This window comes from Triplophysa dalaica, chromosome 5, assembly GCF_015846415.1.
Source record: "Triplophysa dalaica isolate WHDGS20190420 chromosome 5, ASM1584641v1, whole genome shotgun sequence".
Taxonomy (NCBI): Eukaryota; Metazoa; Chordata; class Actinopteri; order Cypriniformes; family Nemacheilidae; genus Triplophysa; species Triplophysa dalaica.
Window position 1 is genome coordinate 11,574,520 of NC_079546.1, and position 23,163 is coordinate 11,597,682.

At 37.8% G+C, this 23,163-nt stretch overlaps 1 protein-coding gene across 3 annotated transcripts in view; it reads right to left on the reverse strand.

The window, feature by feature from the left end:
• Window positions 1–1,123: 1,123 nt before the first annotated feature.
• usp6nl (USP6 N-terminal like) overlaps window positions 1,124–23,163 on the reverse strand; it is a 51,377-nt gene continuing 29,337 nt past the window's right edge. For all 3 annotated transcript variants that reach the window (XM_056748121.1, XM_056748119.1, XM_056748120.1), the window contains 13 exons: window positions 22,144–22,217; window positions 18,280–18,362; window positions 15,602–15,641; window positions 14,812–14,892; window positions 11,635–11,742; window positions 10,997–11,106; window positions 9,636–9,684; window positions 9,328–9,448; window positions 8,239–8,333; window positions 6,952–7,017; window positions 6,742–6,841; window positions 6,350–6,502; window positions 1,124–4,336 (listed from right to left, as the gene is read on the reverse strand). In XM_056748121.1, coding sequence (XP_056604099.1) covers window positions 2,916–4,336; window positions 6,350–6,502; window positions 6,742–6,841; window positions 6,952–7,017; window positions 8,239–8,333; window positions 9,328–9,448; window positions 9,636–9,684; window positions 10,997–11,106; window positions 11,635–11,742; window positions 14,812–14,892; window positions 15,602–15,641; window positions 18,280–18,362; window positions 22,144–22,217 — 2,501 coding nt within the window. In that variant the 3' untranslated portion in view covers window positions 1,124–2,915. The remainder of the gene's footprint in view (window positions 4,337–6,349; window positions 6,503–6,741; window positions 6,842–6,951; window positions 7,018–8,238; window positions 8,334–9,327; window positions 9,449–9,635; window positions 9,685–10,996; window positions 11,107–11,634; window positions 11,743–14,811; window positions 14,893–15,601; window positions 15,642–18,279; window positions 18,363–22,143; window positions 22,218–23,163) is intronic.

Genomic DNA, 23,163 nt, shown 5'->3' on the forward strand with positions numbered 1-23,163 from the left:
ATATGTAGACCACCATTCACGCCAGGGGATGTTTTCCTGTGAGCTGCACGGCTGGAGATTAAACTCGATCTCCCAGTTTCCACGACGCTGATCTGCTTAGACAAAGAATGGAGCTAGAAATAACAGCCATAGTCCTATGACTTCCTTTACATGAAGAATACACATCAATCATTCTTATTATTAACGTAGTTTCCAGCGGTTGTCTATTATCTTCACAACAAAAAACGGTCTCTTAAATTTTCACGAGACGTTTCCGGATTAAATATGAATAGCTTCATCCTGCAGTACAGAATTTCGGATTCAACATCCCAGGAATAAAACCCACGATCTCTGCATTTCCCATAATCGTATGATCTATCAGCTTAGCATGTAACGTTAAAAGCTTTTATGCTAAATCAAGATTTTCGTGAATGTATTTGAATGGGACAATGTTTCTTTGTCATTACGACCTAAATTTATTTTCTCTCATTTATTCAATTCCAGTGTAATAAATTGAATAATAATCAATGAAGATTAATTGATATACTGAACCTGTGGTGTCTGTTTAAGAGAAGAAGGGAGACACCTGGTGGTTGCAACTAGCATTGAAGGTGAAGTGTCTAAATACTTATGACAAAAAATCAAACCAAGAGGCCTTCATTAAAAATAAATATATTAAGCATTTATTTGTTTACTTTTATATTAAGGTTTAACAGTGTAACAAAATATACACACTATAAAATGTGTACATTTTCTAAATTGTCAAACAAGTGGGAAACTTCTGTTTGGATGCCATAGTGAGTTCAATGCCAAAGTAAACTGACTTCCAACACCCACTAAAATAACCTTGACACAAATCGATTCAAATGACAAAACTGAAGGTCTAAAATTCATGCGTTTACGGATGCCGTTTGGTTTGATATTTTGTTGTAATCTAATAGCCTTTATATATGATCAAATACATTTTGTGGCCCCTGTGACCTTTACATTTACAGTATCTGTCCATCCCGTAAGTTCTGATGAACTTGTTCCTTCCTCATTCCTTCATATGTGCCTTATGTAAAAGTCTGATTGTTGGCGTGCGAGAACACAATGAAATATTTCTAACATTAACACACACATACATAATGACTGGCACTTGTCTTTTAAACCACCTCATGTTGTTTATTAGAGAAGGGACAATCTGAAAACAAAGTTGCATTTAGTAGGCTAACAGCGGAATAATGTTCAATCCAACAATCAAAAGACTGGGATGTTGTATGAAATGAAATATGGGTATAATAAACAAGTCTGTATAATGACAACCCATTTTGGGGCTACAGCAGAAAATAAGTTAGCTTGCTTTTTAACAAATAAAACATTGAAATATTAACATTGTTATTATTGCAGCGATATGAATCAATGCAAATCAATAAAAAGAATACCTTAAGAGTGTGGAATGTTGTGGAAGCTGTTTGGAAAGCCGGTCGAGCTAATAGACAGGTTATATTTTGATAAAGTTAATCTATGCTTAAAAACAACATACAGTCTGAAGACAGTTTTTGTGGTATTTGAAGCGCAGACAACTTACTGCGTGTCAAGCAGCATATATATTGGGTGTGTGTTAGAGAAATGAAAGTGGCAATTGAGTTGGTAGTGTCAGATGCCATCAAGACAGGTATAAACAGATTAATCAATAAAATTAGAAAAACCCAGCTATACATCATATTCCGGTGGAAAATAAAATAAAATTTGAAAAACGCTGCATGAAAATCAATAAAACATACAAATCAGAGCCGAAACCCAGTCGGATGACCCATGCAGAACAGCAGTGTGCTTAGTTAAATATATTCGTATCAGGTTTTAACACATGAAGAGCCATAAGTCAATGATTTCAAGCTGATTTTAGAAAAAGACAAGAAGCGGCCCCTCAAAAATAGGTCAATGGGTTATGAGGGAAGGAGCTCAATCTAGTTTCCCTTTTTAGATTAGAAAACGGCGCACCTACAAAACAGGACCAATAGATCTGTGTCAGTTTAACTCATAGCATGATCCCGTCACAAAACCTGTGCTATTTGTAAAACCGCAATTAAACAATTTCGCAATTACATAAAGGTTCATTATTAGAAGACTTACCAGGTAATAACACATATTGGACCGACTTTCACACACACCAGCTGCATGTCACCACAAACACCTAGACCATTTATCGCATTCTAAGATTTAAGATTGGATATTAAAATATACACTGCAGCACAGACATACTGTGAATTCAGATAACACAACACATTTTTGACTATTAAAAAGTGACATAATTTACCTTGTGTAGTCTAGATTCGGTATTTGTGGTTTTCAGAATCAAGTCATGATTTATAATGTATTGCATTTGCAGGTCACTGGCAAAAAGTTTTGAGGGCGTCCTAAATTGACTTCCCTTTGAGCTTAACATAAAATATCTGAACTCTTATAACGTGACAAAAAATATTTGAACACTGTAGCTATGCACTGAAAGGTTTTATCCAACAGTTCTTTCACTGTTATAGTTTGTTCATGATTATACTTTCTTACACAAGTCATTGTTCTTGAAAAATATATTCACAATCAAATTATAAAGTATTTATATTTGAAACATGTAAAAAATAGATGTCAACCAGTAACTGTGTCCATATGAGAGAAGCCCTCCGGAAATCCATTTAAATATCTCAGTGTGCCAACCAAAAAAAAAAATCTCTCGTAGCATGATTAACCATTATATAGCTCACATCGGCAGTTAAAGAACTGACAGGAACAAAAATAAACTCTTTTCAGTCAGTCTTTGTACAGTACAAACGGTTGGAACTGACAAACCGTTTGTTACAGTAAGACTTGCAGAGGAAACAAACAAAACACAAACAACAAAACCTCTCGCTAGCCATCACTTACGTTAGTCCATTTAGTTCTAATCCAGTTTGTTCACCTCAGAGTAACATTGACTCTTGCATTGCAAAGGCCTCCTGCGCTTGCCTGTAGTGTTGAACTCCAAACAGCGGGGGGAGCTGTTGCCTGCCAGAATGCTCCTGGTAGGGTCCTCTAAAGTTGAGCACAGCATCCGAGATGGCCGTGGGAGCAAAGGAAAACTCTTGACCGGGGTGAAGGGGAGACAGCTGAGCTTTCTGGAAGCTGGGAGATCGAGGTAATCCTGCTGAAAAGTGTGGAGGCCCCGCCTCTATTTCTCCATACCAGCCCTCTCTCCGCCTGGATCCCCCCTCATATTGCAGTTCTGTGGCTGAATAAGCGGGAGAACCCGTCAACCGTGTGGGCTGTCTCAGGTAATACCCGCTCTCACCGACACTGTCCATTTGGGTTTGAAGCTCCGCTGGATCTACCCTTAAAGGGGGCATGCTGGGTGGTGACCGCCGGTATGTTATGTAGCTGTTGTGCATTAGTGCTTTCTCTGGAGAATTGTTAGATGAGGTACGTGATGTTGTGGCGTAAATTAGCTCGCCAAACTGCGGGCCGTACGGTCTCTCCTCTTGCTGAGAATCTGATAAGTAGGTAGTGTAGACAGGCGTCATGCCGGGTGGGTAGTGCAAAGGTGCACGCAGTTCTGGTTTGGAAGACATCATGCTCTGTTTAGGCATTCTATTCTGAGAAACACTGGGTCCACCACTAGGGGGACGGGTGGGGCTGCCTTGCTTCATAGAGGGTCCCCCGTGTGGTCGGGAGGGAGGGCGAGATGGTGGCTTCTCCAGCTCTATGATCTCCATGACTTCTCCATCCGGTTCCGGTACATTATCGTATTGCGAGGCGTTGGATGCGCGGTTGGTGCCTGCCGCAAACCCTCTGGAACGTGGCCGCCGTTGTGCCCCTGCAACCTCCTCTGGAGTTTGGGGGCTCGGGGAGGGTGGAACGCCCGTCGTTAGACTCGACTGGCTTTCCCGTAGTGCTGCCGCCTTGACCGCTTCCAGTTTGACCTCGGAAGGCTTGACCCAGCGGGGTGTGATGTCCCGGCGCATGCTAGATCTAGCACTGGTGTTGCGATGTATCTGGTTTTGGGTCGATACTTTGCCACTATCTGTCGTGCTGTTAGGAGTTGGGAACTTTTCCTTGGAAGGGTCCGCTCCCCTCTCCCTTTCACTTTTGCCAGGATGGTGCACTTTGTCCAGGGAGATTGTCGGCCGGCTCTCTTGATGCTTCTCAGGCGATCCATCAGAGATGCGTACAAACCCTGCTTCTTTACTGACGGCGCTTGCAGCAGGGCTATGACCACGAGGAGGACCCTCGACTTTCTGTCCGACCGGTTGCCCGTTACCCACGTGATTGGTCGCTGATCCAGCCAATCCAGGAGGCTCGGGGGGAAGTTGACCTAATGGTTTCTTAGGAAACTCATCGTCTTTACCTGTGTGGGCGATAGCAGAGCAGCCAATTAGAGTCGACGTAAACACAAGACGCATAGAAGTTTTTAAGACCCTACGAAATCACATTTGGAGTTGCTTAGGGTGGTGTCTATTGGCTTTGAGATCATCTTTATTATGCTTCAATCTAAATGCATAATTGTGTTTAAACTCTACAGTTTCTCTCTTCCAGGAAATAGACCAAAAAGGGACTTAAGTGCGCAGTTTTGGACCCAATTGAGGAAGTAGTTCACCGGACGTAAACAGATCCGAGTGATGCAGACAAATACGGATTGACCCTTTAAACTTGAAATCTCATTGGTATTTGTGTGCCTTGTGACGAAACATGCATATGACCACTAGTCACGAGACACGCGAAAACCAATGAGATTTCAAGTTACGGACATTCCTCTGTGTTTGAATGTGTCACTTGAACCTGTTTGTTTTCATCTTAATTTGGCTAAAAAAGCTTGAAATATGAATCGTTTTGTTTTAAAAGACATATATTACTAACAAGATTCAATTGGATTACTTTATTGATGGATGGATGTGCTTTTTGATGCTTCATAAACAGTTGGGTTCCATATTAGAAGATGAAAGAAATTATGCGTTTGAGTTAAATTGAGGAAAGGAAGACATATACATCTGGAATGGCATGAGGTAAATAACAATGAGAGTATTTTCATTTTCGGTGAACTATTCCTTGAAATGCCTTTAATGATAATGTCCCCTACATTAGTACTACTATCTCTGTAATATTAGGGAAAAAACGAATAAAAAGCCATTCGTTATTATGTTTCAATGGGAAGTACGTCAACACGCAACACAATTTCATGGGGTCTTCAAAACATACAAATATAAACAAACACCACAGTGCAAAAGTCATGCAACAGTCTTTCTGAGGAACCAAACTGCAAAAGTGTTACAGTTTATACTCGATTAAACAAAACGAAACCAAAGAAACATCCACGGCTGGTGTCAAATCAAAGTTCAGATTGTGAAGACTGAGGATTCAAGAAGACATAGATACAATTAAATGAAAAAATCAACACAACACTTACAATTCAAGCCTGAGTGACATGTAAACCATGTTGAGAAAGGATGCATTGGGTACATTTCGGAACACACAGTATACGCACAATATTCGCGAGGTTCGCAGTGAAGAAAACTGAAGAGAACGTCAAGGGAATGATGAACATTTACACAAAGAGATACTGATGGTTGGGGCAGCTCTTGGTTTGTGTTAAGAGGGGCGGTGAATGCCATGAGAAGTCACGTACACATAAATCCTTTCACATTTAAGAAGACAAAAATGTGTTGATTCACATACAGTGTCCAAAATTAATAACCGCCGAGTACCAGTTGCATGGCACATGAGGCATCAAGTTAATTTTGGACCCTGTTCACATGTACCAACCTTGATCAGACGGTCACTAAACCGAACTATTTTTTCTCTGCAAACAAAAATATTGTTAGACACGCAACTACAGAACTACATAAAATACTTAATAATACTAAATCATTAAAAATAAACCAATGCGTACTGATTTGCAACAGTCTCTATAGTCTTTCAACAAATGTTTCTGAGATCTTCCCGAAACAGTGTAGCGGAACCAAAAAAAAAACATTGTCCTGAAGAACCCAGGCTTTGTGAAAGACAGAGAAACAAAGGAGGGGAGGGCGTGTGCGTAGTGGGAGAAGACGAACGAATGGTTGGTTGATTGACAGATAGAGTAGTCAGCATGTAATTGCCCACCGGTTGGTTTTGTAGGAGGGTTGGTGCCCCCCTTTCCCAGACGCACTAGTGTGAGCAGAGGCTACGTTTGAGGCGAGAGGGAGAGAACGCAGATTAGACACACGGCACATAGCAGCAGAAAGTGTGTGTGTGTGTTATAGAAACAGAGAGAGAAAGAGGAACAGATTAACAATGTTTGCAGTGGGATGTGTCAATGGCGACATACTGCAGCCTTAAATTTTATGATAGAACTGTATGTTTGTAAGTAAACATGTGACCGTACCTGGAGGTGGCAGCTCAAGTTTAGAGCGTCTGAGCTCAGAAATGGAGTTCTGAAGCTGTTCTATTACAATGTCATCCTCGTAAAAGAAATCCTTTGACAGGGTCACCTGAAGAAACTTGACCAGGTCCTCCATGGACAACTTTAGGAGGGTCTCTAAAACACACACACGCATAGAAAAGAAACTAGAATGTGACACTAGCATGTCTGAAAACTCAGACAAGACAAATTACACATACAGACGGTGACCTGGATATTTATAAAGACGCCTATTGTTTTTAAATAAAGCTTATTATAATGACCGTAAACTGCACAGGTATGAAGGACCAAATAATAAGCATTAAGCAATACATAAACATAACTATGTAAACACACACAATCTGAGGTGTTATTACTTTTGTGGAGTTTGAGTATGGTGTAAGACATCGCCGTCAGAATTCGCTCTCCTTCTAGAATATAAACGTCCCAAATTCTCAAGGTGAGAGTAAATGGAGTCTATTAAAAAAACAAATACACACATGAAAAGACCTACAAAATGACATACTGCTATAACATGATAACAGTGCATTTATCTAAATGACAAAAGTGCGTTAAAGAGTACACACCCGATCCAAGAAACACTGAAAGAACCATTTCAAGGTGTACAGGCTGGTGAACACTTCCTGATTATCCTGTAGAGGGCGGCAAAGAACCATATGTCAAACACACATGCACACAGCAACATTAAGAACAAGTTCAAACCTTGTTTGTAATGTTCTTAAATTATTAATATTATGAGATATCTGACATTAAAGTTGGATTTCAATCATTATTTCAATATGATTTCAATTTTTGACATGTCCTTAGTGAGTCACTATTGAACAAATCAAGGTTACATTTTCACAGAATGTTCTTTTCATTATGTGGCATGATTGAATGTAGAATACAGTAAATCATAAATAAAAATGATTTATGCTGGGTTTTCACAGGCAAGTCACAATCTATATGCACTTTTTCGTTTATAAAAAAGAAATAGTACAAAGTAAAAGTGTTATACCAATGTCACATATTTTTTTTGCATTAAAACTTTTGGTCTTGACAATAAAATGAAAGAGATTTTTTTTATCACAGTTCAGTATATATGAAAGCACAACAGGATTTTGCAGTGTAAGTCATTGCATAATGCACAATTTGGCAAATGTATCATTTCGGAATCTCAAACTGCCCTCACTGTCCACAGTACACATTACACAAGAGTAAAAATAACCCAAGTAAAATGATAGTTTCCAATCCTAAACATAGACATACTGTACAGTATATGCGCCCGAAAATGCAAAACAAAAGACTATAAAGAGTGAGGCGTATCTCTTTTCATCATACTTTGAATTTTAATCCATATCAAAGGGGACTCACTCGCACATATAATGAATTCATTCATCTATCTCTTTATTTATTAATAGTCCCTTTAATTAAATAATCTGCCCTTTAATGAATCCCGGGGCTGGCATTTCTTTTAAGCTCTTTCCGTTACAAGAGACTCAGGGTTTGCAAGCTGCCCCTGAGATTTAACTCGGTTTGTTTGGGAAAAGACGTTAATACAACAATCACAGCACCATTTCAACCAAGCTTTGGAGTAAAAAAGGTACAAAAATGGTGAATTGTAGCTTCTGGATGGATTTTTTTCAATAATTGCTGATATATGTCATATACTGTAATTGTCATGAAAACTCGACCTATAAACTGAAACTGTATATAGTTAAGAAATGACCCGTGTTAGGACTTCACATGTGATTATATACACTGTGTATAAATGCGGTTTTATGGATGTAAAAAATCAGGTACTTCCTGGAGCCAGCTTACATGTGAAATGTAATGCAGTATATCAAGGAGGTGAATGTTGGTGTATGTCTTACTAGATGTTGTTTGAGTTTGGGCAACAGCTTCTGCAGAATGCGGTCATGATGATCCTGGAAGCGCAAGAGTTTAGGAAACCCTGGTACAAAGAAACCTGCAAACATACAAGTTAACATTTGTCAAATTGCAAGTATGAACTGTGATGTGCATATGAGGATAATACTTCTAATTTGTTTCTAATATGATTACATTTTTATGAAAAATATATCATAATTGTAATAATTCAAATGAAAGGTTGAACAATAAAATTATAATGTTAAGTTTATGTCAATATTTTGCTTCATTTCGTCTTTTTAACTGCATTACATTACGTTCATTAACATTTCAACAGCTCTGAGTTCATTTTCAAAGGGATAGTTCACCCAGAAATGAAAATTCTGTCATGAATTATTCATCCTCAAGCTGTTCCAAAACCTGTAAAGAATTCTTTGTTCTGTTGAACACAAAGAGAGATATTTGGATGAATGTTAGAAACTGATATTTCTGGGCCATAATTGACAAAAATAGTAGAAAACCATAGTAGAAAAAAAGATGTTTGTTCTGTTAAACACAAAAGAAGATATTTTCAAGAATTTAGTAAAACAAACAGTTCTAGGGTACCTTTGACCGCCATTTTTTGACTAGCCCAGAAAAGTCAGTTGCTAACATTCTTCTAAACATCTTTTCATGGCAGAATTTTCATTTTTGGGTGGAGTATCCATTTAAATGTGGATCCTGACCTTTGGCCCCTACTGAAACTCTACTAAATGTGTGTTCTATAAGAGAATTACATAGGTCTCTACTTGTATGTACGTGTAGTGGCCAAAAGTGACGACAATTGACATCTTCCTCCTTCATCCAAATATTTTATTTAAGATAAAAATGTATTGCGTTTGTGTGTATGGAGTATAAACTGAAGCTCAGCTTTGAGAATAATTTAAGAAGGCTTATCTTAAAATTGCACACAAAGTTTGTAAAAGTTCTTTTTGTATATATATTCCCTAATAATTCCACCAATCATTTTGTTTCATCTATTTTGTACAATACACCTCATCTTCACTTTTGGCTACTGTACTACTGTATTAGGGAAAGAGCAAGTGAGTGTGTACCGTGCATAGAGTGTTTCTGTCCCGACAGCAGTTTGACCAGCGCCCAGAAAGCATCCTCTTCGTTCATGTAGATGAGTAATAGGGCTGTAATCTGACTCATGCCCTGACAATAGCCCACCTCCTACACACCGAAAGAAAGAATCCATAATCTGCCAGTTCCTTCCACACATAAAACAAGTGCAAACACATACTCATGTCTGAAAAAAAGACTTGGATTACTCTTCTAATATAAGTCTAGAGAAACAACCTGATGACAAACTACCTTTTTAAAGTTAAGACCTGAGGACGAAAACGGATGTTTGACTCACCGTGTTATAAACGGAGTATGCGGTGAGCACATGAAACAGATCCTGTTGTCTGAAATACACAGCACAACACATTCACATACATTATCCTGCATTTCTATGATACATGACATCATTTATTTCATATCAGAGTTCTCTCCATCTCTTTCTAAGTGTTTTGCTGTTTTCTTCCTTGTCCCGCTCACAGCTGTATACAGTCACACTGTGAGAACGATCCGACCCTTTCACATCTCTCCAGGTAAATGTCACATCAGTCAATACCCGCACTTTAGCCCTGTCATAATTCAATACACCAATAACTCAACGAGAATTGGAGGGTGTGGGCGTCTCGCTCTCTTTGCGCAATTGGGCGCTCAACTTTCTCATTTCGCTTCAGAGCTGCAGTTTTATGGCTATGATAGATGGAAGCATCACTGAGGAGGTTGTAAAAATGTATTTTACACTCAAGGGATCCTATACGGCACGCAAATGAAAAAGCATCGACAAAGCACAAATCGAGGGACTCCATTAATAGTGCAATTCGCTCCAGTTGAAACAAGCTTCGATGCAACATTTCGCAAAACAATTATCCGCGAGAAAGCCGTGCATGGCGGGATGTTTATCATTCTCAAAAATTCAATTCTGGGTTTAAAAGTAAGAAGTTAGAGAGCATCCGTGATATGTTTGAGAAAACCGAAGTGCATTTACAGTATAAGGGTGTGATCACACAGAGCGCGCTTTTCATGGTCGAAAACGCAAAACACCCGTTTTTTATGTTGCTAGGTAACCCGAAACAGCCACAACAGCTTTCTCTTCCATGTCTCCAGACGTTCCAAGCATATGTAAACTTTCGTTGCCACAAGGTGAGCCCCGCCTCCCCTCTCATTTGATTGGACAATGGAAACTGAAAACAATTCAAAAGAGGTGCGTCTCACAGCAAAGGACGCGTTCTGTCTGATCAGGCCCTAATGGAAGTCTATGGAGTATGTGTAAAGCAGCCCATTTTTTTCTTAAAGCCATTATCAAGTATCATATTTTCATTGAAAAATGTGTTATTTAAGATGGAAAGTTGTCGGACTGTGTGGATGGAAAAGGGCTGTCTTTAATTTCATAAAAGTCTACTGTACTGAAGCCTGAAGGTAATAAAAACTGTGGTTAAATAATAGAATCCAATAATGTTTCCTGCATTTATCTTAACAGTTTAGGTTGAAATGATAAATGATATAAATGCAAACCGAAGACCTACTCATTTTAAGCCCTTTTAAATTGTATTTTGGGAAATCATGAGTGGTGCATTATGGGAAATGTTATTATTAAAGCAGAGCACTGATGCAATAAGATAAGAACTGTTTATGCGTGTGTGTGTGCACGTGTAAAACACTCACTTGACATCATAGCGGTGCATGAACATAATGTGATCTCTATATGTACGATTTACATCCAGATCAATTTGACGAACATCTGGAGACAGACTCCTTGCTTTGACCTTCAGTTTCTGGAGAGACAGAGAGAGACAAATGATTGTATAAACAATAAAAACTTCCAATGAATTACAGTCAAACACTCGGCAGGCAACAAATGAATCCAAGCACACGCTCCGAGACCACAGCATGAATTCTGACACACACACAAAGGTCCAGTTCTGCAAACTGAAAAGCGAGTTTTCTGCTCAGCTGGACGCTGCTGGGCTTTAGTAAAGCTGCTATTGTCCGAGTGATATTTTGCGGTGCGTGTGTCAAACCACATAAGTGTTACTTTCGAAACCTCAGGTGCTGCTTATTTTAGAAAGTCATATTTAACCATAACATTTGTGCTTGCCTCAGGGAACTCAAGTCCAACGTGTGTGTGGTCCCGGTAAACCCTACAGTGGGGGGACTGAACGTCCCCATGATGTTTATTTAAACATAAAATTTTGTGTATAGAATATACACACGCAGTTTGAACAGTATAAACATTATTACATCTATAAAAAGTCCCCATAAAACAAGGAGCCCTGTGTATGAGTAAGTGTGTGTGTGTTTACCTCATAAAAGTCCTTCTTCTCCTCCTTGATTTTGGGGACGTCGAGCAGAAGACACCAAACCTGACCTCTCAGCTGCAGTGGAATCCCTTTATAGATCCTCCTCATCAGCTACACACACAACTAAATGGGTTAGAAACTCAACCACATACATTCGTACATCCATTATATTGAATCACATGTACAAGAATGGTTTTTAAAACGGCTGTTTAATAAAATATTACATATGAACCGATATTTCTGTACCGATATACCATTATGTAGATGACACCAGCTGATAAAGATGGCTCTGATTTTTATACACGATTTCAATCTTCTTTAACTTAAATGAACAAGGTCAAAACAAAAAGTTTTAAAGGTTTTATCAATGGCCCCACCAAATGAAATTCTAGCGTATAGAACCAACATATTCCACACGTTTTTGATTTAATCGGCACTTACCATTGGCTACATTTTTTGTTTTGGATGTAGGGCAATGTGTCTATACGAAGGTTAAAAAACGCTGTATTTTCCTCATACCGTTCAATCTTTGTATCTGCTCCTCGTGAGGACATGCACATTTTTTACAAAGCTCATCGCTCTGAAAAGCGAGGTGTACTATGATTGGCCAGTTAACCAGTGCGTATTGATTGGTTGAATAATGCAAGCGTGTGAAGTAACTGTAACGCCTCTTACCATATTTAGAACATCAGGTTCCAAAGCAATTGCACTGACAGGTAGGCCCACCTTACTTGCATATACATTTGGGCGGTCTTAGTCAAATTATACCATGAACTGACGTGGATTTGTGGGGGTTTGGTTACACGAGGCGTTTCAGGCAGGTCTGGGTTAGCATTTGCTTTTAGATAAAATGCATCTTATGTTTCCGACACTTTAATTTTTGCAATTTTACGCGTCATACATGGGAAACTTATAACACACAAACGACACAGAAAACTTCGCTCCATATGACCCCTTTAATGTCTGAACCATCCGCACATCCCTATAAAATAAGTAAACCAAAAAAAAACCTTTCTTCCCGACCTTCATGAAAACTACTCATGGTTTCACTACAAATTAAACCCAAAAACAAACAGCCGTGGAAAACATTAAGGATCTTTTTTTTAAATGTACTATTTATGGGTATATCTTTAGGTAAAATAATCGTTTTTGTTTCTGTAAACTGCTAAAAGTTTTCAAATTAAAATATCGTTTTTATGTTTATTTATTTGCAGAAAACAAAATCTGGAGAAACGGTTGAAAATATGATCAGTATTAATCAGACCTCAAATAGTGCAAAGAATTCATATGAAAATGAAAGTTCATCTTCACATTAAAGAAACACAACAGTAATATTTTTCTATATAAAATAGCAAGCACATCCTCAATACAGTATACTGTAGTTAACCACTGTCTAAACATTCAATATTAGTTTAATAGAACACACTTTTGTGTGTCACGGGTAATTGTGCTGTCAATCAAGATTAAATTCCCATCAGAGGCTAGATTAAGAGCTCAAAAGCAAAACGCTGAGCCCACAAAAGCTAATGGGAGACGTGAATCGTCTCTCAGCCACAATTAAACCCAACCGCTGGAACAGAGAGAGACAGCGAGATATAGTGAGTGATGTAGGATAGCAGAGGGGTGGAGAGGTAAATGAAAAGAATGAACATTCTTCCGTTTCCTGCTCTCATCTGTCCACATTACTGGCACTAAGTGATTTCCTGACCATCTCTTCCCCCCTCAGGGCCATCTGCGTATGTGTGTGTGAATTGATGGCCGCTGAGTAGTTCACTTATGATAATGATGATATTAATAATCTTTGGGAGCGCCTGTGATGAGATTATTATTGACAGACAGCAGCGGGCACATATCTCACTGCTACGTATCGAACATGCGCATATATGCGGTTCTCTGATCTCGATAGCTATGGCAAAATGAGGGAATTAGGACCGTTTGCTTCTTTGGATAAAACAAGAAATCGTGTTTTTGAATTAGTTTGTACGTTTGTTGATGGGGGTTCGCCGGTGTGTGGGAAGTCAATAACTTCATCTCTTTGACTACAAATGCAGAGTGAGTGAACCAATTTTTGTTACTCAAACAAGTAAAAAGAACGTATGTGAAGGAGTTAACATTGTTTTATCTTATAGCGATGGTTTCCCCAACAATTATTTATTCGCGCTCACGTTGTTCAAAATCTGTATATGACGATGGAAGTCAATGGGTGCCAAATTTGTTTGGTTACCAACATTCTTCGAAATATCTTCTTTTGATTTCTGCAGAAGATAGAAAGTCATACAGGTTTGGAATGACATCAGTCATATATATTACATATACATTATAGTCATTTGGCATGAATACTTGTTTTTTATTGTGTCTTATAAGTTGTGTGTTATAAGTTGCCCAGGCATGAATAAAATTGCAAGTGTCGGTTACAAAAGATGCATTCTATCTAAAAGCGAATGCTCACCCAGACGTGCCTGAAAACGCCTCGTGTAACCACATCCCCACAAACCAACATCAGTTTGTGGTATGAGTTGACTAAGACCGCCCAAATGTATACGCAGGTAAGGTGGGCGTACCTGTCAGTACAATTGCTTTGGAACCTGATGTTCCAAATATGTTAAAAGGCGTTATATTTCCATCACATGCTTGCGGTATTCGACCAATCACTACACACTGGTTAACCGGCCAATCATAGCACACCTCGCTTTTCAAATCGATGAGCTTTGTAAAAAATGTGCACATTTCAGAGAGGCGAGACAAAGATGAGATACAAACATGCAGGGTTTGTGGAAAACACAGCGTTTTTTAACCTTAAATCGTGTAAACACATTGCATTACATCTAAAACTATGGCTTGTGGTCTCATATGTTTAGTCAAACCACAGCTGTATTGATATTGAGCACATGGGCACTCACTTACTTGTGTGATGTTTCTTATTAATAAACTAGACAACTGTATTATTAAGATGTCCTATTAGGGGCATTTAAATAGAGAGAGAGACACACACAAACACACACAGATTTTGTGCACTTGAAGCAGGACAGTGGTGATCTTATGGGACCATTTAAACACAGGACAGCGACAGAACAGATGGAGGTTTTGTCATTTAAAGACAAGATAAAATACTTTCCTTAAAAGCAGATTGTATCTCTCTCAAGGACTTTGTAAAAAAGTATGTTTTGGACATGCACACACCTTGTCGCTGTTCTTGTATTTTTCCCAGCTTTTCAACATTTTCAGCCATTTTGCGGTTCTCTCAATTTCCAAATGCTTTTGCTAAACAGAAGAAACGACAACAAACACATTAAACACCTAAAATGAATTTACCTAATAGGGCTTTTGGAGTGCACTGAGGTCTAAATGGTTTGAATGCAGTGCAAACGGTTTATGCAGTATTACATTGACAGAATTTTTGGTTACCATGAAATAAAGAACATTTCATTCTACATGAGAAGATGATGGTTTCTAAAACAGCCATGTTATTCTGTTTTTACAATATCGAAATGTTTATTCAGTTCATTATCAGTTTTAGAATTTTATATTGTAAGTGTTTAAGCTGTGAAAATGATCAGGTCAAGTCAAATTTCACAGAAGCCTCAAAAGTATGTGAAAAATATAGCATATCTTCTAAACATAATTTCCTAGATTCTTTTTGTAGGTGTATTTTCTCTCCAAGTTTGTTCCTGTACCTCAATTTCGCATAACAAAACCGGTGAAAAAGTGGTTCAATTCACATGAAAACACACACTGATGAAATGTGTAGCTAACACTGTACATGTACTGTCAGTTGGTTTGGTTCAAAGTGTCTGCCGCATACATAAATAAAAGTATTAAAACACATGATTTTTTACAATACACTTGATGAAATCATTCCACCTGAACTTCGATGGAGAGCCACAATTTAAACATGCAGGGCCTGAGTTTAGTTTCCAGCTCAAATGAAACAGATCTGGTGCCACAGGCATAAACACAGGTCTGGGCTCACCTTTTCCTCCCCTATGTCATATGCTGGAAGCTCACTCTCACTGTGAAAAGACAAAATAAACATAAAGTTTAAACATGGAAATGTATATAATATTAAGTTGAAGTGGGAAATTGCATTCAGATGTCCACCTTACATTCAAAACAAAAGGTTTCACCATACCGGTAAGTCAGATGTTGGTGGTTTAAATACCCATGTGAGGTCTCTGAAGTTTTTTTTTAAATTATAACCATAATTTTCCATAGTCAAGTTGGTAGCACTTTCAAAATTGTTTACATACATTAAGCATATGAATATTAAAATATAACTATTTTATGTTTTATGAATAGCTCCGTTATTTAGGGTACTGTTGTTTCTGGTTTGTGCATTTTAATTCACAACAATACAAAGTATCAGTCCCTTTGTCACATCCATAATGCATGTTTGTTTCCCTTGAATCGAAAACATTTGTATAAACATTTATTTTTCTGATATTTGGACTCAAACGACAGGGATTTAGGAAAATATAAACAAACTATACAATACTACACAAAATATTGGTTATAAATACATTCTCGCAGAGTTTATCTTTTAACTTTTGTCTGCATCCGTCACATTCAAAACGTTGGAATTTCCTTCTACAGTTGATTCTCATAGACATCATCTCAAATACTAGGCTTTAAATTATGAATCTATTATTATAAGCAATTAATATGTTCCCACAGCTCTGATATCATCATGGCTTTACAGACGAACAACCAGTATATAACCATAAATCATACACTGGTTATTTTGCTGACGTCAAATCTTGGTTCCTGCAAGCCGTTCGCATGCTTTACTGAAAATGGGAATTACTTTGTTCCACAGGAAGTACACTGACTGGATAAATAAACATCGCTATTGGTAACGATGCCCCTGAAACCCCCACCCTTGAAACTGTTCAAAGTGTGAGGTCGCAGTCAGCTAGACAAACAGGAAACAGTCGTTTCCATGGAAACCATTTTGGGACATTCACGAGGTAACCCAGGGAACCGATGTCATGACATCATGGCTCTGTTCCAAACCCTACTGAGCTGTTTTACGGTCTTCTGTGCACAAAGGAAAGACATCTATGGCCTGTATGGCAGCATCTGGACCAAAATCAAACCTCATAAGTGACTAGAGATCTAATAAAGCTCAATGTTTCTGCTCGACGTTTAAGGCCACAAGAAGCTCAAAATGATGCATTTCTGAAAATAATCACAGTATATTTGTAGAAATCTGCTCAGAATTTGGCATTCTTCTGTTCAGAACAACTTTTATGTCACAAATTCATCTATGACGTCTTAAAATGCTGTGTAGGAAGTCATGATATATGAAAATATTGAAAACAGTTGTGTTTTTTTTTAACACATGTCCACGAGGTAAATAAGGTTTACCAAGACATCTATGACGTCTTAAAATGCCGTGTAGGAAGTCATGATATATGAAAATAATGAAAACAGTTGTGTTTTTTTTGGAACACATGTCCACAAGGTAAATAAGGTTTACAAAAGCTAACAGTATTAAACCAGTATTGAATCAGAACCAAACAAAACGTTGAGGCACTACAATTATTAACTAAATATAAAAACTAAACTAAAACTTAAATAAAATAAATTAATCTTATTTAAAAATACATAAATAAATAATAAAATGACAAAAGCACAGTGCAAAACCGATAAAAAAGAAACAAAAATGAACACAAAAAAATTGATCAAATAAAATTCCAAATATTAATAAAACTACAATAAATTATAATTAATAAATAATATAACCCCCATTCACATTAAGAACTAAGAACTATTACCATAAAAGTTCTATAATTTTTTTTAATTATACTATAAAAACGTTCTAAATTTGAGAGAATAGTGAATCCACATATTCAACGCTAACCATACAGAGGAACAATATTGTTGGGACCACTGTCAGAGCCTTTTTTTTTTATTTAGCTGATGAACGATAAACCATTGACATCCATTCAAAATCAAATACATTTTAAGGCCTCATGCATTGAAACTTCAGCTCAGAAGTTTATAAAAACGTATTGCAATTGTCTGTTGGTATGGACGCTATACAGTTACAGATAAAGTTATCATTCTTGGTGTTAACAAACCTTGAATAAATTAGTTCACCTTACAGTATAATTTATTCTAACTATGATGGTGATACGGTATATACCTAGGATGGCATAAGGGTGACTAAATTATGGGTAAATTACATTTTTGAGTAAACTTTCCCTTTCAACTTATCCACCTTTCAAAAATATCACTGTACAATATCACACTTCCTGTCTCTCTGTCTGTGTGCTTGTTCATCTACAGTATCTATCTGTCTGTATGTCTGCTTGCCCATATTAATTGCTTATACTTTCACGTCCTCCTCCAGTATTATAATTCCGTTTCAGTATCTTGGGCTGTTTTTTTGTTTCCTGTTTCTTGCCATCTCTCTCTGAAAGTATAATTGTAGCTTTCTGATCGGCCAGCTACATGTGGCACCCTATAAATACCCCATAGTGCACTGCTGCTAAAGGGGCCTGGGTTAACCGCAGCCCTCTCTGCCAAAAAGAGATGACAGAAGAGGGCAATAGGGATGTCAAGATAGGCCCGAACAGCCAGACTGTTTCAACACTCACACACATAAACACGGCACACCTCACATAAGAGAATATAGATGTCTCTTACTGCAGGAAGCCGAAGCGGTCCACTACTTTATACAGATCAAAGTTGGTCTCCTCCCACGTCTCCACCTGTGCACTTTCTTTACCCTGAAAGCACAAATATAACAATCTTGTTAATACAAAAGTCCAGATAGAGTGTGAGTCTATATGTGTGTATAGAGGTCGGACTTTTCAAATCCATATAGCCCCATGGATCCATATGCTCTATAAACCCACTGTTCATACATATTTAAAGGGATAGTTCACCAAAAAAACCAGTAAGTATACATTATCTTGTTCCACTAAACACGAAAGAAGATATTTGGAAGAAAGTTTGTAACTGAACAGTTGCAGGACACCGCTGCCCCCATAAAAGGAAACAAAATTACTATGGTTGTCAATGGTGCCCCAGAAGGGTTTGGTTTCCTACATTATTGATTATCTGCACTTGTGTTCAACAAAAAAATGTCTTTATACAGAAACAACATGATGGTGAGCAAATGATGACAGAATTAGGAAATATCCCTTTAGGTCAGGTAAAAAGGAGAGGGCGGCACATGGGAAGTATAAACAATTCAGTACAGAACATATTCAGGACTCAAACAGTAGAAATAAAGAAAGAGGAAGCTGGCAAAAATGGACCAACCACACCGTTGACCACATACACACATGTACAGTTTTATTTACTTAATATTACAAATTTGTTTAAAGTGATAGTACATTTAAAGAGAAATGTAAGTATTAAGCTAATATGCAATAAGACACAGTTAAAAAGTGTAGTTTGAATTATTAATGGACCTTTTTCACAAGCCTGCGATGACGTGTTCAACAGTCATCGACATCTTAATCCTCTTAAGTTTTTAATATTTTCCTTTTTTTTTATGTATGTAGGTTTCTAACACTCTACTTTGTCTTATATTAAATTTGCATCAAATTACAAAGAAAGTTAACGCAAAGTTTTTCTTTATCACGTTACGGTTAATTTGGCATCATTCTCTCTTTTGACTGCCGTTATCAGAATGCAATGAGAATACAAAAGTATATTTGTGGTAGTCTCCCATTCACCGCTATAGAAGTTTACCCAACTATGACCACTTCCGCTGCTGAGAAACCCAGAAATGTGAAATAGGTCCATTGAAATAGCATTTATTGAATAAGCATCAAACTGTTCTTATTTACATGGACAGCCAGAGCATGTGGTAAAAAGATAACCATAAAATGTATTAAGCATTAAAATATGACCAAAGGTGATGACATCACTGCGGTATGAACGTATTAAAATATGCAATGCAATACTTGGTTATGTCCTTAATATGCAAATCTAGACAGTGTGATACAATGTATATATATATATAAAAAGCATTTTAGCCACATCATCATACTAATATGCAATTATGCCAAATGAACTACTAATAAACCATATGCAATATATATCCACTTGGTATACTGAAAGAAAATGAGAGTATCTTAATTGTTAAGGGAACCCTGAAAGATTAGAAAAGAACATGAGAAACGAATCAATAAAAGAGACAGAAAAAGCACGGAGGAGATAAAAATACAGAGGATAAAAAATGAAGTGCTTCAGGGAAAAGCCATATCAAGGGCACACGCATACAGTCATTTATATGTGTGTTGCACTCTCATGTATGCCACAAGGATAAATTTAAAGTGAGATATGATCATCAAAGACATGCATGGCATGGATTTCTGCCTGGGTCACACCAAGGACACACCCGTTCTGCACTCTTTTTTCAATCATCCATCCATCTCTAATTTCTCAGACAATGACCACACAGCAGAAGCATCCACACTCGAGTATTTTAATATCTGATTACCTATTGACATGAAACAATATGTGTGGATTAAACTACGTCACTTTCCTGGGTCAGTGGCATTCACACATACGGTGTCTCACTTCCTCTTTGCGCATGACCCACAACAACACAACTATATGGGTTCAAATCTACACAAAACTGTCAACCCTACAAACCTACTAGTCAACCATTACGACTCATCCCTTCAGACAGGTAATTAATATATTTGGTGAAATTATGTTATACTTTCGCATATTGGTCAAGCAGGGTAAAATGGAAAATCCCTTTTGGAGCAAATCATAAGAAATTAAATGAAAGGTATTCTTATTTCATTAATATTTTGGTTGCCCTTACATTTTTGAATATGTGCACTTTTAGTGTACATACCCGTCCAAAAAAAGGTACATTTACACTAGGGTTGTGCCAATAAACGATGACATCGTCCATGGCCGATGCGATGGCTAACGGCCATCACGATGTTGGGCTGGTGTTGTTCTGAGAAATGCACCCCTGCCAGATTATGCACCTCCTTCAATAACACGCTGTCCGATTGGCTAATTCTAACTCCTTAAACTGCGTAATCTGGCAAGGGTGCATTTCTCGGCACAACACTGGCATTGTGATTCTCCTGCATGATGCAATTTTTGTCATCAGGAGGGTCCGCGCCACAGTCAACCGCACATTCCCGTCCGTGTACAAATGTTGACAGCCGAGTCTGTGCATGTGTCAAGCTCGTCCACTAGTGGGCTCGAGATCTACCCGTCTTTCCAAAAGACGGATCCTTGAAAACTGGTCGCAAACTGCGATTTGGTCACAGCCAGGAGCTATGATGTAATTGTTTTAAATGTACTTGCAGATGCCCATCCAGCACACTGATATACCCCCGCCCCTTGATGTCATCATCAATCATTTTGTTTCACTGTAGGCGTCGTCTGATGCCAATTTGGTAGACATTGCCCAACTCTAATTCACACCAGGGCGTTTAAACAGAAAGCATCTTTGCGCTTAAAAATCTACTGCTACTGTAAACAAAAGCTTACTAGGTCCATCATCGGGGAGTTCTGATTGGTCCCCTGCTCCGGAACTGACATTTTTTACTTGACAAGACGTCTAAAAAACGTGGCACTCATGTGCGAGATGCTGCCAATGAAGTGAGACGCAGGCGTGGGCCACATAAACATGTTTTTTTACAATGGAAGTCAATGGGGGCCAATGTTGGCTACCAACGTTCTTCAAAATATCTTCTTTTGTGTTCTGCAGAAGAAAGCAAGTAATACCAGTTTAGAAAGACATGAAAGTGATTAAATGATGAACTTCATTTTTGGGTGAATTCTCCTTGTAATATCATTATTACCATCATAACGGTCCTTAAAAAAAAAAGAGTCAATTAGTTGGCGACATCAAAAGTGTGGTAGTGCTTTCTGAGTCACGAAAAGAGCGCAAGGGAGCTTATGACAATCCAATTAACAGACATGTCTCAGAGTCACAGCCCCCTAATGAGAGCTCAGATTATACTCAATTACAGCCGTCGAATTTAAAACCTGGACACAAGAGGAACACAGCTTTATACAGAATAAAAATTAAATAAAAAAATGTTTTCCGTGCATCAACTATTACTGTATTATGATCATTATTATTAATATTAATTGTATTACATATGTATTACATACATACATTGTAAAGTAGAAAGCTTGTGAAAAAGATCTGTTATTAAATTATAAAAACAACAATTATTATTATAAATATTAATTGTATTACATTCATCTAACGTGTCTCTTCCTCTCAGAGAAAACAATTTAACCAGATACAAGACTGTTTTAAAATGGATCGTAAATGCATAGATTGTGAAAAACATCTGTTGCATGCTTTTCTTAAATCAAGGAGTGTTTTAGAAATGCACTACAATAAAAAGTACACATCTACTTCCTCAGCTTAGTATTTCTAGACTACAGCAGAAGTAGGCATTTGGTTGGAGCAAGCATGTGTTTCAGATCTTGTTGTTCTGTTTGTGTTATGTTGAAAAGTGGATTGGAAGCTATTTCGTGGGCGAGTGAATAATGGCTGTTGCTCCTCACCTTGTCATATTTGGCGATTATCTCAGCTCGCTCCTGTTCCAACTTTCCTGCAGCATCCTGCTCCAAATCAGACGCTGGAACCAGAGAGAGAGAAAGAGAAAAAGAGAGACAAATTAGACACAATATTCACTGGCCAATAAATGAATCCTCTCTCTAATAAGTCTGGCTTGGACACATTGGGAGAAAAGACGCTGTACCTCTTTGAATCATATACGCACTTGCACACACACACACATTTTCTCCTTTCTAATATCTAAAGCATAGCAACAACTGGCTATTCAAACATGACCGAGTATGTGGTTCTCAAGGGCAAAGTGCGTCATTCACATCTTAAGCAAACAACTAAGGTCTGCTTTAAAATAGTGTTCATGGTTTAATGCAAGTCAGGCTTTATGGAAAGCTTGCTGGATTTACCACAGAAAATACATTTTGACTTCACCTCTGTCTGTAAAAGAAACAACGTTTAAAAAACATGTAGACTGCAATGCAATGTTAAAATACAAACTTTTCATGCTACAGTATCTTGTGGCTGCAATGCACAAAGATACCAGACAGATAATATAACTATCAATCTTGCTTACAATACTAATACAAAGCGTAGAAAAGAAGTCCCACTACTCAAAGGCTATGTGGAATTAATAATACATTTAGAATACACATTTGTGCTTTAAAATAATTCCGTCCATCACAGTGAAATTTTAGCATGCTTATAATGCTGCTTCCGAATTACTGTAAAAAACGATTTCTTGTCTGCTTTTATTTTGTAAACTAGAGATGACGTGAAATTATTTTCTATGGAATTCAACAGAAAATGCTTTTCACACAGCGTAACCCGTTTCAAACCCGGGACATTCCGTTATCGCAACAAAAGAAGCGTAGAAAGAGATAGCAAGAGAGAGAGAGAGAGAGAGAGAGAGAGAGAGAGAGAGACCCAACCAACTGGATCTCAGCCTGCACTTTGATGTTGTAAAGTGTGTAGTGACACACACGTAGAGATGGAAAAATTCACTTCATCTACAG